General features: G+C 39.3%; 1 protein-coding gene and 1 pseudogene across 1 annotated transcript; both read right to left on the reverse strand.

Moving 5' to 3' along the window:
- Nucleotides 1–3151: 3151 nt before the first annotated feature.
- vma21 (vacuolar ATPase assembly factor VMA21) lies at nucleotides 3152–5220 on the reverse strand. Its single transcript, XM_029691619.1, has 3 exons — nucleotides 5032–5220; nucleotides 4424–4533; nucleotides 3152–4202 (listed from the first exon to the last, which is right to left on the reverse strand). The coding sequence occupies exons 1-3, from the start codon at nucleotides 5091–5093 to the stop codon at nucleotides 4057–4059; spliced, it is 318 nt and encodes a 105-aa protein (XP_029547479.1). The 5' UTR covers nucleotides 5094–5220; the 3' UTR covers nucleotides 3152–4056.
- A 4558-nt stretch (nucleotides 5221–9778) lies between these two features.
- On the reverse strand, nucleotides 9779–16095 carry LOC115148309 (melatonin receptor type 1C-like; annotated as a pseudogene).
- Between the last annotated feature and the right edge of the window lie 2036 nt (nucleotides 16096–18131).

Here is an 18131-nt window from a genome sequence, read left to right on the forward strand (position 1 = left end):
TTCTGGCCCTTCTTTGGACACTGTGTTAACTAACCTCCAGACGAGCTTCAATGCCATACAACTCTCCTTCCGTGGCCCCCAACTGCTCTTAAATGCAAGTAAAACTAAATGCATGCTCTTCAACCCGCCCGTCCAGCATCACTACTCTGGACGGTTCTGACTTAGAATATGTGGACAACTATAAATACCTAGATGTCTGGTTAGACTAAACTCTCCTTCCAGACTCACATTAAGCATCTCCAATCCAAAATTAAATCTAGAATCGGCTTCCTATTTCGCAACAAAGCATCCTTCACTCATGATGCCTAACATACCCTCGTAAAACTGACCATCCTACCGATCCTCGACTTCGGCGATATCATTTACAAAATAGCCTCAAACACTCCACTCAACAAATTGGATACAGTCTATCACAGTGCCATCCATTTTGTCACCAAAGCCCAATATACTACCCACCACTGACACCTGTACGCTCTCGTTGCCTGGCCCTCGCTTCATACTTGTCGCCAAACCCACTGGCTCCAGGTCATCTACAAGTGCTATGGTGACCAGTGAGCCTCATCTCAGCTCACTGGTCACCATAGCAGCACCCACCCATAGCACGCTCTCCAGCAGGTATATTTCACTGGTCACCCCCAAAGCCAATTCCTCATTTGGCCACCTTTCCTTCCTTCTCTGCTGCCAATGACTGGAACAAACTGCAAAAATCCCTGAAGCTGGAGATTCATATCTCCCTCACTAACTTTAAGCACCAGCTGTCAGAGCAGCTCACAGATCACTGCACCTGTACATAGCCCATCTGTAAATAGCCCATCCAACTACCTCATCCCCATACTGTTATGTATTTAGTTATTTTGCTCGTTTGCACCCCAGTATCTCTACTTGCACATTCATCTTCTGCACATCTATCACTCCAGTGTTTAATTGCTATATTGTAATTGTAACGGCCGTCGTATGTAGACCAAGGCGCAGCGGGTTGAGTGCTCATTTTAACATTTTATTTTAAGAAACTTGACCACTTAACAAAAATAACGACAGCTAAACAGTTTTGCAGGCTAACCCTAGCAGTGCAAAAACAACTTCCCACAAAAGACAGGTGAAAATAGGGCTACCTAAGTATGACTCCCAATCAGCAACAACGATGTACAGCTGTTCCTGATTGAGAGCCATACCAGGCCAACAAAGAAATACACAACATAGAAAACCCATAGAAATAGAAAACATAGAACAATACCCAAAAACCCCGGAACAAATAAAACAAACACCCCTCTTACATAAATACATATCCCAACAAACCCCGAACCACATAAAACAAACACCCCCTACCATGTCCTGACCAAACTACAATAACAAATAACCCCTTATACTGGTCAGGACATGACAGTAATTACTTCGCCACCATGGCCTATTTATTGCCTTACCTCCCTTATCTTACCTTATTTGCACACAATGTATTTAGACTTTTTTTACCGTATTATTGACTGTATGTTTGTTTATTCCATGTGTATCTCTGTGTTGTTGTATGTGTCGAACTGCTTTGCTTTATCTTGGCCAGGTCGCAGTTGTAAATGAGAACTTGTTCTCGCCTAGCCTACGTGGTTAAATAAAGGTGAAATATATATTTTTTTTACAAAAATTCTATGCTGCTGCTACTCTCTGTTATTATCTATGCATAGTCACTTTAATAACTCTACCTACATGTACATATTACCTCAATTACCTCGACTAACCGTTGCCCCCGCACATTGACTCTATACCCCCTGTATATAGCCTTGCTATTGTTATTTTACTGCTCCTCTTTAACTATTTGTTACTTTTATTTAAAAAAAATTGTTTGTATTTTCTTAAAACTACATTGTTGGTTAAGGGCTTGTAAGTAAGCATTTCGCTGTAAGGTCTACACCTGTTGTATTCCGTGCATGTGACAAAATTTGATTTGACAACCATTATCCAAACAGGCTTTTTCCATCACATTCACCACAAATACCAAAGGTATGAATTCTGTTGTGTGCATGTTTTGTTAATCATCTGTATAATTACATTTTTGGGGATTAACAGACTTCACCCTCCCTACATCTCTGATGAATATGACAGGAAACTTGTTCAATCACCATGCACTGAAAAATCATTCTGGCTAAGGATACAGAGAACATCAACACATTAACATCAACACGCCAGAGGATAAACCCATTGGACTTGGGGCTCTGCCGGGAGTCCACCTCACATTTAGATTTTTAAATGCTGCTTTGCCATTAAAATCATATACACTGAGAACTAAAATATTGTGTTATTGTTCCTATTCATATTATTATAATTAATAACTACACGGGAGTTGGGGGGGTAGTTTAAAAATTAACCCTGAAAGGTTCTTCAAACGGTTATTTGAGAATCCATTAAAAGGTGTTCTTTGAAGAACTTACAGGGGTTCCCCCACAGTTTCAATTTGAAGAACTGCTGAACGATACTCCAGGAACCTTTTCATTTCTGAGTGTAGGGTGTTGGGACTGCTGTTGGGACTCCACTGCTGGGACAGCTTTATGCAGGCCCTAACAGTTTGTGGGCACCGTTTGTCAGCGTTATAGTGCAATTAATGTATTGTTTAGTGTTGTGCAGTGGCTTTGCTGGCATGCATCCCAATTATTATTTTTTTGTTTGCCCCACCAATAATTACACGCTAAAATCCCCACTGCTCCAATCCTGACCTGAAACACATGGCTGCCAGTCTTGCTGTGACAAGTTGGTTTCAGAAAAGGTTTGTGTTGTACGTGTAAGTGTAGTATGTCTACCAAGTACTATTTATTATATGTTCATTACATTGATCTGAAGTTTTATATACATTCAGCCTGACTTAAATCTGAGGTTTAATGCTAGTTTTGCCTTTTTGTAGAATGCATAGTTTTTCTTTGAGGGAATGGTTAGATTTCTTAATCATTGGGCATTTAAGTAGAGTCAGTGGCCTTGGTTTCCATATTTCCTCCATCAGAAGCCAGACATGTTCTCAAGGTTTCCATGATTGTCTTAACTTTCCATGTTTTTAAACTCTTGGTTTGCTGCCTGTCATGAAGTCAAGACCTTTATTCTTTCTTTCTTTTCCAGTAAGTATTTGCTGTGTGAATTGAAAGCATTTTTTTTATAATTCTTGAACCACAAATCAGAGATGAATGCTTTATTGAACAACCCGTTGTTATCCCCCAATGACTATTCTATTTCATCCAATTGTCAAACCCTGACAGCACACCTTCATGGTGTCAGTTTGAATATATTTTTGTTGAGACAAGCTTACATAAAGAGACCCAGGGTGGAGGTCTCTGCAAGCATGATCAATAAAAAACACTTCATGGGTATTTCACGTATCATTATGAATTGTATCAAATTAGGTGAAAACAAATATAGAATACAACATATGTGACAGTCAAAAAGAGCCTTGGGAGTTCAACAAACTACAATGTGCAAATCACATTTGAAGGAATCTGTGAGAAAAAACATGCATTCTAAAGTAAAAAAAAACAGATGAAGTGAAGATAGATGTGGTACATGACATTAAGACTTATCATCAGCCATCTATTTTATCCATTCTTTTTTATTTTGATACAATCTAACCTCCGATGATGCAAAGCCACAGGTGTTCATATTAGGTTGATACCTACAGATGTTTATCAAGTATTTAGATTCAAGACAATGACTGAATGATGATTGCTTACCTTTATGGCATATGGCAATACACGAAAATACAATGCTCTACCCTTCTCTAAGAAAACCTATCCCCAAAGCCCTGTTACCAGGTTATATTTAATAGGGTCCCATGTCTTAAAAATAGTTGTCCCTCATTTTTTAACTGCTGAAACTGGACAAACTCATTGAGCAATTGCTGCATATTCTTATGCCTGAACACCACATTGCATACTTTCGTGCCTCTCCAAGCATATAAATCCTGAACATCAACCATCCACTATTGCACTGCATCAGTGGGCTCTAGGCTGTAGCCTCACTGTCTTCTCTGTGTGTGGTGGTAGTGATGTGGTCATCCTCTCCTGGTCCACACACAGCCTGATCCTCCTAGTCCTGCTTTCCTTCTCTTGTCTGATGTGACCCAGAGCCCTCATTCCATGCAACATACACAAAGAGGGCCAAGACCACATGGACAGCTATCACTGCCACGATGGCAGCATAGAAATAACTGTCATTGCTGGAATACCCAGAAGCTGAGGAAGCAAGAGAGAAAAAAAAATGTTCTTGTGTATGACATTAAAACAATATAGGCTTACGGAAAAGCCGTCATGATGGCAGAAATGGATGTCTTTAGAAAATGACACCAAAAACAGACAGTTTACATAAAATATTCCACTAAACAAAAACAATGTGGCTCCTGCTGCGCATAATTAAATGTTTGGTGGGCAAGCGGTGGGTTAGCTATCAAATTTACCTTCAAAAATATATGATTTTGATGTAAAATATAATCCTATTGGCAGGGTTATCATCATGATTGTGAAAAACAGCAGCGTCTTCAGTACAGACACCAATGATCCATCGTTCCTGAAAGAGAATGAAACAAAAAAAAAACATTTTCTTCTTAATTTAGATGATTTGGTGACCACATTTCACAAATTTAACACTTTACTTGTTAGATTCATACACTGTTTCTTATACAGGCAAACAAAACGGAAATGTATAAGGAAAACATGTAAATTGGTAAAGTATAATTTCATTATATGCATAAACCCATTATTAATGTGCATGTATAACTGTAGAGTAATTTAGCTAGTTGGTTAACCCTGGACAGAGAGAGCAGTTAGCTATATTTATTGTTTGGTGATGATTTTGTAGGTGGTCAAATACTGTATGCCCATGGTGAGGTACAGTAGCTAACAACATTGCATGTAACCATGCAGCTACATGCAAGTAGATAGTATTGCATAAATTAAGTTCACAAGCTGGGATAGCAAGATATCTAGCTAGCTAGCAATCCATCCCGTCTTAGTTAGCTAGCAAGGCTCCAGTTTCGCAACCTTTTGCCTATCCGTAATAACTTACCCTCTGAAATCTGGAACGGGACCTGGCATTGAGTTCAAAGATTGTTTATTATAGTTATCCATTTTTGGTTTAACTGAATGACACAGGCAATATTTTTCTATAAAAGATTACTATGTCGTGGCTCTTGCAGTGTGGCGATGAAAACATAAAGGACTTCCTGGTAACATCACATGACCATGACGTTTACATTTTAAAGTTGACCAAGTCGATGGTGCTGACGTTTTTATTTATTTAACATGTATTTAACTAGGCAAAAGACAGTTAATGGGACTCCCAATCACAGCCGGTTGTAATACAGCCTGGAATCAAACCAGGATCTGAAGTGACGTTCAAGCACTGAGATGCAGTCCCTTAAACCACTGCACCACTCGGGAGCCCCTGACATAGTATATATTTTTATTTGTGCAGCGTCAATCAGTGTTCTTTGTACCATGTCTATGTTTTTAACAGGAGCATTTTATTCACCAATGTTGTTACTGATGAGGATATTTTTCTTACTATCTCTACAGATGTACTCACTTAGTGTGGCTACTTCGCGTGACGTATTGTTTTCTCTACCTTCTTGCCTTTTTGCTGTTGTCTGTGCCGAATAATGTTTGTACCATGTTTTGTGCTGCTACCATGTTGTGCGGCTGCCATGTGTTGTCACATTGCTGTGTTGATATGTGTTACTGCCATACTATGTTGTTGTCTTAGGTCTCTCTTTATGTAGTGTTGTGGTGTCTCTCTTGTCGTGATGTGTGTTTTGTTCTATATTTGTATTTTTAATCCCAGTCCCCGTCCCCACAGTAGGCATTTTGGTAGGCTGTCATTGTAAATAAGAATTTGTTCTTAACTGACTTGCCTAATTAAATAAAGGTTAAAAAAATAAATAAAACATGATGACCTGATGCTTAAAATGTCACTTCATAGCCATTCTCCCAGAGAAAGACATATTCGTGAAATTGTATACAGTAATATTATTTTTAAGACATGAAAAGCATGCTGATCAATGGAAATATGAGTCCATGTAATTGCAAGATCTTACCACTAGAGGGTAACATACTCTTAGAATCGGCACTAAACCAACGTGACTACTAGGCCAACCTGTTTTACTCTGGTTTTACCAATGGGCGGTTTCGATTATTCTGGGTGCCGGGCACCGGTCTATGGTCTGTGACGTGAATGGGCAAAAGTGGTAAGGGAGGAGCGCCCTTCACAAATCGAACAGTAATCTGCGTCTCTCCGTCATGTTGTCAACGAGGCAGCATCGTCCAGAAACCTATATTTTCCATTAAATATATGTTTTAATTTTCAAACTAGTTTTTAACTGGAAGGCGGATAAAGCGTTTTTATCAAAAGTATGTGAAAACACAGAATTCTACTCATTACTCCACATGCTAATTACGTCACTTTTATTTTCTGGTGCCCGGGGCCAGATGAATAAAATCCCCTCCCTGACTGAATGAAGGGTTTTCCCAACGACGTATAAACCCTGGATTGCTATTTTGCTATGTATTGGCCAATGAGAGGCTTTGAAGCCACCGTTCGGCCATATTGGCACTCTCCAGAAGAAGCAGTCCTCTATAAGAATGAATCTACAGTATTTCAATTAAATGTTTCACAAAGGACAAAATTACATGTATTTAAGTATTTTCGTTGTTGTAGTGGGGACAGTAACATTAGTACTTTAAAAAATATATACTTTAAGGAAAGGTTTTTATATATTTTTTCTTTTTTTCTTCAAAACAGCGCCCACTGTCAGTCTTCTAGTGTATATAAATAATTGGCTTTCCCTACCAAAATGCAATCTGTAGTTTCACATCCGTTTACAAAAAGTCACACATCTCAACCACTTTGCATGCCCCTCAAACTTGGATTTTGTTTTGAACAAAACTTTTGGGTAATGTCACTAATCACCATGGCTCTTTCTCACAACTGTGCAGCACAGTCTTCACTGTATTTGTTAAAATAACTGAGTAGTAAGGTAAAGGATCCTCAATCCATCAATATGTGTTGCATTTCTACCAATGTTGGTTGACCAGTGCAAGAATCTCTTCATATATGATTGGCCTTGTATAGGAAGTGATTTATATGTTGCTCTTATCATATATTTTACATTCAGAGAGGTACTGTATGCAATTACAATAAGGTTTGGTTGCTTTCAAATTGCCTTGGCAAAAAAACAGGTGCACGCAGGTCACCATGCAGTTTGACTGTATTAGAATAAGTGCATGACTTGCACTGACTGAGGCAGCAGAACACATCTCTGGAAAAAAATCTACTCACGTCCTTACAGCGAGTGCCCTTTGCCAAAGTATGGAGAGTGAAGTGATTACACAGCCCATAAAGCCACGTATATCGATCAACCATGTGCCCAATGAACAGAACAACTATTCTTGAAAGGGACATACCACCCAAAGGCAAGCCCGGACTTCCAAATCTGGGGCCCAGGGTCACCTACCTACATATTTTTTGGGAAAACAGCTAGCTTGCTGCAATTCTACACATTTTGCCATGGTGCAGATATTTATTTTCTTCAGTTTTATACCTTAGGCCTATCTCATGCTATTTTACACATTTTACCATGAGATGAAAATAACATTTTGCAGTTTTAAAGCTAATTTCCTGCAATCCTACACATTTTGCCATGGCTTATGATGTGTTCATATGCTATCTCGGGGGGCCTGACCTCCAGGGGGACCTCAACTGATATGTTCATATGCTATCTGGGTGGGGGGCTCGACCTCCAGGGGAGACCCAACCGACGTGTTCATAATATGCTATCTGAAATCCCCCTGGAAGTTCGGGCCCCAGGCCACGTGCCCTGTGTGCCCGTTCGGTAATTCGGCCCTTCCCAAAGGGCCACAACATTATATCACTTCAAAAGCACTTGATTCACTTTATTTGTTTGATATCCAATGATTGTGTAGTTTGATTATATCCCATTCACTGTAGCAGGACACTGTTAACTGTTATTGATTTGGCTAGGGGATGCTCACATTCCATACATTCTATAGAGGAAGCTTTTGCTGGGTTCATTATATCCTTGACTTTAGTGAGTTGGTTTCTTCCTCATCATGAGCTGGGTGGTCATTTTGTGCCTCAGCCCTCTTTTATTCGTGCCTCTTTGCTTATGTTTACACATGCACCATATCCAAACAAACCACACTTGTCTACCCCACACCACTCTCACAACGATAGTATAGGATGAAAGACAAGTGGCATGTAGAGGTCATAACAATGCACATGGCAGGATTGGAATATACATGTTTCTTTAACACAGTTCTAGTTCGGTCCCATAAGAGGGTGAGTGATGAGTGATTAAAGTCAGATAACATCTATGCATAAAGTGGATTTCTCCTTCATTCAGCACTTGATTAGGATGAGATAAATTAAAGGTGAAAATGACACATTTTAGATGGGATTGATAAGGGACAATATCACGGATGAGGTCAAAACTGTTTCATTCTCATTACCTGGGTGACACATCAGTGTCTTGCTTTAAACTCCTTTGGTACTTGTATTGTTTCATATATGCTCTATGAAAATTTCTACATACAATTTATGAAGGACAACGTTCATGTGTAAGTCTTGGCTGCAATACAAACTTTTCTCTACACTGTGAAAACAAAAAGGTTCTTGGAGTACCCTTTAGGGGTTGTTCAAATTGAAACTGTGGGGGAACCCCTATAAGTTCAAAGAACTCCTTTTAATGGATCCGCAAAGAACCTTTGGAGAACATTTTGGGGTTTATTTTTTAAATACCCCCCCCCCCATTATTAATACGCATAACAATGACACAATATTTTAGTTCTCAGTGTTTATTATGATTTTAGTGGCAAAGCAGATTTAAAAAAAATCTAAATATGAGGTAACCTCCCGGCAGAGCCCCAAGTCCAATGAGTATATCCTCTGGCGTGTTGATGTTAATGTGTTGATGTTCTCCGTATCCATAGCCAGAATGAGTTTGAAGTGCATATTCATTAATGTAGGGAGGGTGAAGTCTGTGAATCCCCAAAATAGTAATTATACAGATGATTAACAAAACATGCCTACACAACAGAATTCATACCTTTGGTATTTGTGGTGAATGTGATGGAAAAAACTGTTTTGATAATGGTTTTCATACACATATCTTTTCCATAATGTAGAGGCCTACGGGATATTCATTGAAAAGGTAAGGGAGGATGGTAAATGTGATCAGCATAACATACCAATTGACATACCTTTGTGTGCCTCCGTCTGTATACCTGCAGACAGACAGAAAAGTGAGCAGTTCAGTCATTTGCATTCAATACAGCTAGCCTTCAACATGTTCTTATAGCCTACAGTACATATTCTTACATCTTTGTTGATTGATATCCATTGAATTGTGTACATTTTCTGTTTTAGAAAGATTTGCACAAATATGAAAAGTTACATGGTACTGTATCATCATAAAATAATATAAATTAAGATCATACAAGGGACAACCTTACCTTAAACTGAGGAGATCTTAATTGTTTTAGTTAAGTGCCTGCACCTGCTGTCCTTTCAAATTGAAATGTTTCAGTTAGGCAGTTAGGTTCCTGCAAAAAAAAAAAAAAAAAACACTAACTAAGGAGGTTCCTCGATGAACCCCAAAAAAAGGGAATAACCTTTTGGGGGCCATTTTCAGTGCCAAAAAGTACTCGGTACATGTTGAATGCTTAGCAGGACAGGAACATGGTCCAATTTACACACTTATCAAGAGAACACGTGGTCATCCCTACTGCCTCTGATCTGGCAGACTCACTAAACACAAATGCATAGTACGTAAATTATGTCTGAGTTTTGGAGTGTACCTCTGGATATCTGTCAATTTTAAAAACAAGAAAAAGGGGCCATCTGCTTTGCTTAATATAAGGAATTAGAAATGATTTATACTTTTACTTTTTATACTTAAGTATATTTTAGAAATTACATTTACTTTTGATATTTAAGTATATTTCGAACCAAATACTTTGACTTTTACTCAAGTAGTATTTTACTGGGTGACTTTCAGTTTTACCTGAGTAACATTCTATTTAAACATATCTATACTTTTACTCCAGTATGACAATTGGGTACTTTTCCCACCACTGTATACAGGTTAAATGTTTTTATTTTTTAACACATTTATAATTTGATCAAATACATTTTTCTTGTGCCATTTCATAGTATTTTAAAGGAATAAGTGCACAGTCATTTGCTATTCACCTACAGGTTCACCCTTGCCTGATTGCTGTTTAAACACTACATGTGACTGTTTACTTGTTGTTCTTTTAAATCCCTCAGTCCCACACATGGAGCCTTCCACAAAAATTGTTAGAGGGGTGCACAGCCGTAGGAAGATGTGCTGGTATTCCTTACGAAAGTTCTGATTGAGTAGCCCGTAGATGACAGCATTGAGACAGCTGTTGAAATAGGCCATAAAAGTAGCTTGTGACAAAAAGCCAATCTGGGATATTTGGCACCACCCTTCCGGGTCAGTGGCCACTGCCAGGCCAATAAAGCTGAGTGGTCCCCAGCACACAGCAAACAATCGGAACACAACAAACATAGTCAAGAAGTTGTGAAGGTCGCTGGGCTTTAGTTTCTGCTTGTCATTTGGTTTCACCCTTTGTTTCACCTGGATGACTAACACCCAGATCCTCAGGTAGCAGTAACAGACCACCAAGAGGGGCACCAGGAAGGGGATGAGCACCACAGAGATGGTGTAGTAGGAGCTGACAGTCTGGGCGAAGGTGCAGGAGTAGATGCGTGGGTCGTACTGCAGTGAGCCCACAAAGAAGTTGTGCACCGTGACCATGGCATTGAGCAGCCAGGTGATGCCCAGGTAGCAGCAGGTGTTCCTGGTGCTGAACAGGCGGTTGTAGTGCAGGCTGTGGCAAATGTAGCAGTAGCGGTTGATTGCAATGGCCGTGATATTGAAGATGGAGACAATGACACTGAGGCCCATGATTAAGCCGCTGACCTGAAGATGACTGACGTCATTATGATTGAAATATATATATATATTTTTTAGTTCCCAGTTGTCTTGAAAGCACCATAAATCCAGAGATTGGACTTTAATGACAAAATTTGCCCACAAAGGACCGCCGCACAAGCTTTCTGTTCAAATGAGCACAGCACAACAAGGTGAGTCCAACAATGTTTTGTATGCTGCTGCACAAATTATGTAATATACCGGGGAGATATGTATACTGTAGCTAAGAAAGTAATACTAAGTGTATGTTGTTTAGTCAGCTGTTAGTAGCCCATGTGCCTCACCCTCATAACTTAGCCTACTGCTCTGACTTGGTGGTGCACATGTAGCCTATAGCCTGTTTTAGAGAAATGTCATTGAATATTGTAAGAGCTTTCATTGTTTGCTTATATGCCCCCTTTTTATCATACGGTTCTGACTTGGTGTACAGGGAGAACACTGTAAGAACGGCCCATGTTCTGAATCTGTAGCTGCACATTTCAAAAGTGCTGAACAAATAGTTATATTGACTACATCTGTCCTAGGTCACTCATTAATTTATTAATCAAAATAACAGATTGCCTCTTATGCGCTTGTTGTCCCCTTATGCCATAGTTTGTACATCTCAATTGTCAGTAGAAACCACATTGGTTTAAGCAGGACAGCCATATTTGTTTTAAATGCAGTAAATGAGGCTGATTGAACTGTTTCACTGCTAAACAAAGCTCCGCTGATAGCCAGGTGTAACAGTGGTATAGTGCAATTAATGTATTGTTTAGTGTTGTGTTTATGCTGGCATGCATCACACATTTTTTTTTGCCCCACCAAGATTTAAATGCTAAAATCACCACTTCAAGTGTCTGAGAAGCATCAGCAAAATAATTTTCTGCTGTGGACTCAATATGTCACCGTTTGATTTATGGAGCTTGATTATTCCTGACAGGAGTAGAGTCCGTGTACAGTATCTATCCCTCTGATGACCAATACCAAGCCAGAGAAACACACACCTCAATTATGGAATTGTCTGGACTCTGAGGAAATTATCATCCTAAAGTTAAACCAAAGGCAAAATCCTGGTATTTATTCACATGAAGTGAGAAACACTAGCTTGTGCATTCATTATGAATGATTTCACATGCAAAAATGCACCTTACTGTCATGTCCTGACCATAGTAAGTTGTTATATTCTATGGTAGAGTAGGTCAGGGCATGACAGGGGGTGTTTGTCTAGGTTTTGTATTTCTATGTTCAGTTTCTAGTTTTGTATTTCTATGTTGGTTTTGTTTGGTATGAACTCCAATTAGAGGCAGCCGGTTGTCGTTGTCTCTAAACGGAGGTCACATTTAAGTTGATGTTTGTCCCACCTGTTTTTGTGGGTGATTCATTTTTAAGTAGTGTGTTTTCTCTCTGCGTCACGGTTTGTTGTTTTTGTGTATTTAGTGTATTGCATTTAGTTTCACGGTAAATAAAATATTTGGAACTACGAACACGCTGCATTTTGGTCCGATCCTTCAGACAGCCGTGACACTTTTGATTTATTTTTAAATCTCAAACTGACTGGTTTAGTTTCTGCACAGAGGTTCAGTAGCTTGTTCATAGAATACTAGACAGATGTATTACTGCAGCCTTGAACTCACATAATGTCTATATTTTTCGTTGAAGCTATATCCCACAGTCACAGGGAAACAAACGGAACATGTCATGTTCATAAATCTAACTTCTCATCGACAAGCTTGGAGTGATACTGGGTCCAAATATTCTTATCTAATCTTCACTCAAGAGGGTATCTTATGATAAAATGTATGGGCAAATAGTCTTCCATCCTCATGCAATACAATTATCTTATTGATGCTAAGTTGCAGCATGTAAATCTGATTTAATCGCATACGAACATTAGTAGCGGCAACATCTATCACATCCATCTTGAAAATGTGAGATACTAAGCAAGAGCCTAACAAACAATGAGTTCTCTATCCAAGCTGCAGATAGTGATGACATGATATACAATATGAAATAGATTGACAATGAACATTCTCCAAGGCAGGAATCCATTGATGTTAAGTGATCATGGGGACTAGTTCTGAAGGGGCCAACCGAAGTACAGCTTGGTCCGCTACTGTGTTCTGGAACTTGTTTGCTGGGGCCACGGAATACATTGCACTGGGAGTGGGAACATGATGGGAGGTAGTGCAGGTACAGTATAGGGGCCACCAAGCTGGAGAAACTGGCCAAATCTGGAAAAGGCAGATTAAGCTTTTGATAGGATTCCCTGGTCCAGGGCAAGGTTTGCCCTGCGGAATTAACTGCTTGCTTGTACTTCTTTTCACTTTGTGGTTTGAACTATGAACTGCAGTATGAAAGACACTGACAGTTTAAATCTGTCAGCTGATGGCAGCCATAACCGTAACTTCCCTGTGGCTCAGTTGGTAGAGCATGGTGTTTGCAATGCCAGCATGGTGTGTGCAATGCCAGGGTTGTGGGTTCAATTCCCATGGGGGGCCAGTAAAAAAATTGCATGAAATGAAATGTATGTGTTCACTACTGTAAGTTGCTCTGGATAAGAGCGTCTGATAAATGACAAAAATGTTAATGTAAATAACCATACTGGGGGTTTCATCCCAATCACTTATCATAGCTGTCCCTGATATTCTCTTGCTATTCTCCACATTTACAAACTCCCTCATAGCCTTAAAAATAAATATTCTTCCCACTCAGTTCCTGACATTAGCAGACTTTGAAATCCAAAATATATTTGTTAAGTGCATCATAAACACTAATGAATGAGCCTCAGCTGTACAAAGCAATAATCAATTAAAAGGCTTACTTTTAACATGGGTTGTTCCATACTTGTATCAACAATCTCATCGCAGCTCTGCCACAAAAATGGAAGTGGCAATTACTCAAAAGAGAAAGGAATGAATTGGTTTGTCTGCCTTCAATGAAAATCAATTGGCATAGAATGACTAGTATGAATTGTAAAATGTATCAGTTTCACTTAAGGTCTTGAGGTTTGACAAGTATGCCACATAAAATACAAGATACACTACATGACCAAAAGTATATTGACATCTGCGCATCGAACATCATGGGTATTAATATCGACTTGGTCCCCCCTTTGATGCTATAACAGCCTCCACTCTTCTGTGAAGGCTTTCCACTATATGATGGAACATTGTTGCAGGGACTTGCTTCCATTCAGCCACAAGAGCATTAGTAAGGTCGGGCACTGATGTTGGGCGATTAAGACTGGCTCGCAGTCGCCGTTCCAATTCATCCCAAAGATGTTCGATGGGTTGAGGTCCGTACAGACAAATCATTTCTGTAGGGACCTCGCTTTGTGCACGGGGGCATTGTCATGCTGAAACAGGAAAGGGCCTTCCCCAAACTGTTGCTACAAAGTTGGAAGCACAGAATCATGAAAAACAGCCCCAGACCGTTATTCCTTCTCAACCAAACTTTACAGTTGGCAATATGCATTCGGGCAGGTAGCGTTCTCCTGGCATTCGTTAATCCCAGATTCATCCATCGGACTGCCAGATGGTGAAGTGTGATTCATCCAGTGGTGGTCAGTGACATTTAAGATGGAGGACAATTTTTTTTCCCAAGAGCATGGCCTTATTTCTATTACAGCATATTGGATGACTCATTCATATTCCATTCACCCAGTTCAATGTAACAGCAAGAGGTTTAGGCTACTACATGATACAAAAATATTCCATATACCCATCATGAGGTTGCTACAACCTAGCCTATGAATGAAAGTTTACAACGTAGGTGCACACAGGTCAAAAGAAACATGTGAGGTGAAAGACAGTGACACATGGACAGACAGTGACACATTAAATAGTTGCAAACAAGAGTTTCTATTGAAGAAATTCAGGTATGTTTATTCCTGTTTTGTTCCGTTCGCTTCCGTTTAAGAAACGCTTTCAACAGAATCGGCGGAATGAATACACCCTGATCACGCGTAAACAAAGTTACATTTATTGCAGACACATTGTATTCCTTCTCTCCTCCTCTCACCTTGTCCCTTCACTTGTGGACTTCAATGCACAACACATCAGCTGTATGTGACCTGGCGAAAAAACCTTTCCAAGCCAAACCATATCATAACCACTACACACAGCCTTTCATCGTTTGTCACCATATTAGCTAAAGTAACAAAAATACAAATAAATTAATCCATAAAAAATAAACTTTCTTCTCCTTCATTTTGGAAGAAATTAATTTGTTAAAAATTGTTCAACTAGTGCCCTGACAGACATGGCTTTGAGGAGGGCCTCCATACCCATAAGTTATCACTCTTTGTGGACGACCTTATCTTATTTCTAACAAACCCAGAACATTCCCTCTCTCACTTGCAGATCCTACTACAGTGTTATAGTTCTTTCTCTGGATATAAGGTCAATTTTGATAAAAGCGAAATCTTACCGTTGTCTGTCTTTGACCACCATACCATCAATCACAAGTTTCCTTTTAGATGGTCGCCTATGGGCTTCACATATTTGGGCATAATGGTGGATGGTAACCTGAAGAACCTCTATAAACTCTATCTGGCCAGCTTGTTGCAAAAGGTGGAGGGTGACCTGTGTAAATGGATGGACTTGCCTCTCACTCTACTGGGTAGAATCAATGTAATTAAAATGAATGTCCTGCCCAGATTTCTATATTTGTTTCAATCTCTCCCTATCCCTGTGCCCGCAGCATTCTTTTCCTCTCTCGACAAGCTGACCAGACGGTTTATCTGGCATGGCAAAACCCCTAGGGTTGGCCTGGATAAACTGACCCTTGATTACGGTCAAGGGGGCTTAAACCTCCCCAATTTTGGAATGTACTACTGAGCTGCACAGTCTAGGTTTCTGGCTCAGAGGTATGACAATGGTCCCTCTCCCTCATGGTTGAACATTGAAAAGTTTGAGGTAAATGATGATACTGGGGCAGAATTGTTTTACAAATGGGACAGAAAATCTATAAAAACCATCACAGACAACCCTTTAATCATACATTCTGTCCTGGCATGGTGCAAACTGCATGAGCTGTTCAGATGAGAGGGATTTCTTTTCCAGAATAGTAACTTTAGACCATGGTCTGATAAGGGGATCACTCTTCTGGAACATTGTTATGAGGAGGGAGTTATGTCTTTTGATCAGCTGAAACAGAAATACCACTTGCCTAACAGGGACTTCTTTAGCTACCTACAACTACGAAACTTTATTAGGGTGACTCTCAAGGGACAATGGAACCTACCTAAGATGTCACCTATTGAACAACTCTGCCATGCAGACCAACCACTACTCAAGACCATTTCCCGTGTTTACGATGCTCTTATGTCAGGACTAACACTGCCTGAGCTAGATAAACCCTGACTTAGATGGGGGAAAAGATCTGGGTATTAATCTTGATGAGGGTCTATGTAGTGACCTATGCAGGGATGGTATTACATCCACATTGAACTCCAGATACAGACTGATCCAGTTTAATTTCCTCCATCAGCTCTATATCACCCCATCTAGACTCCACAAGTTCAACCCTGATATCTCCTCGCTATGTTTTAGATGTGGCTCAGATGAAGGAACATTCCTCCATTCCACTTGGCAGTGTTCAAAACTACACAGTTTCTGGCAGGGGGTATGCGATACCATATCCTCAATTCACAGGGTTGCATTCCCTTTAGACCCGGAGGTCTAACTCCAATCTTAGGCAAAGCCATACTATAAAGCTAACAGAAATATTGCTAGTGATTGCCAAGAAATGTATTGCCTTGAAATGGAAATCGGATTCCCCCTGCCAGTTGCAATGTGGCTATCGGAAGTTAATAGTTGTATCCCACTGGAAAAAAATACTTACTGCTTTAGGAATAAGTTAGAGACATTTTACAGAATTTGGCAACCTTTTATTGACTATATGGTGAATCTCCCCTCACATCACATTGATTGAATCTCTATGTAATCCTCACATAATGTTTCACACGTAATGTATAATATGTAGTTTACGGCAGGTGACCATATGATCCAATGTCTCATTATTATTATTTTTTATTTTACTCTTTATTACTTATTTACTGTATGTTTGTATATATAATATATTTTTTATTTTTTTTACGCTTGTCTGTTACTGTCACTTTGTCATATTGTTGTCTAATATATTTTCACTTTTGTTATGAATGTTCTTATTTGGAAAATGCAAAAATAAAATATTCAAAATAAAAATTTTTCAACTATTGCCTTTCTGTCTCTTTGAGTCAACTACTTACCACCTTTTATGCACTGCAGTGCTAGCTAGCTGTAGCATATGCTTTCAATACTAGATTAATTCTCTGATCCTTTGATTGGGTGGACAGTTCATTTCTCATAACAAGAATAGACGAGTTTCAGAAGAAAGTTCTTTGTTTCTGGCCATTTTGAGCCTGTAATCGAACCCACAAATGCTGATGCTCCAGATACTCAACTAGTCTATAGAAGGCCAGTTTTATTGCTTCTTTAATCAGACAACAGTTTTCAGCTGTGCTAACATAATTGCAAAAGGGTTTTCTAATGATCAATTAACCTTTTAAAATTATAAACTTGGATTAGCTAACACAACATGCCAATGGAACACAGGAGTGATGGTTGCTGATAATGGGCCTCTGTGAGTTTATGTAGATATTCCATTAAAAATCTGCAGTTTCCAGCTACAATAGTCATTTACAACAAAAACAATGTCTACACTGTATTTCTGATCAAGTTGATGTTATTTTAATGGACAAAAATGTGCTTTTCTTTCAAAAACAAGGACATTTCTAAGTGACCCCAAACATTTGAACGGCAGTGTTTATATTATGACATTGTCTTTTTCTCTGAAAATCATTGTAACGTGGTTAACCTTAAAAATCTAAATGAAATGTATTCAAATCTAAGAGTTAAAATTCAATCAGAGAGCACCCTTAGATCGGCTGCACCTGACCGTTGCACTTGAATCATTCCCATGGTGAATGGCTATGCCCGCTATAATATGAAACCACACACTATTGCAGAGACTTTGATATAACTGGCCCAATTTATATGGTGAAAACAATATGTGGGGAGGCAGAGGCACAGAAACTCACATCAATACCTTTGTCAGATAACACTGTGAAACTAAGAATTTATGCTATAGCTAGCAATCAAGAGGAAAG

The sequence above is a fragment of the Salmo trutta genome, chromosome 15 (assembly GCF_901001165.1).
Source record: "Salmo trutta chromosome 15, fSalTru1.1, whole genome shotgun sequence".
Taxonomy (NCBI): Eukaryota; Metazoa; Chordata; class Actinopteri; order Salmoniformes; family Salmonidae; genus Salmo; species Salmo trutta.

Excerpts from the sequence above, each read along its gene's own strand:
- vma21 (XM_029691619.1), bottom strand. The coding sequence starts at position 5,093 with ATGGATAACTATAATAAACAATCTTTGAACTCAATGCCAGGTCCCGTT. Across the intron at positions 4,534-5,031 it reads CCCGTTCCAGATTTCAGAGG|GAACGATGGATCATTGGTGT; the intron begins GTAAGTTATTAC and ends ATTCTCTTTCAG. Across the intron at positions 4,203-4,423 it reads AAAATCATATATTTTTGAAG|CTTCTGGGTATTCCAGCAAT; the intron begins GTAAATTTGATA and ends TTGCTTCCTCAG.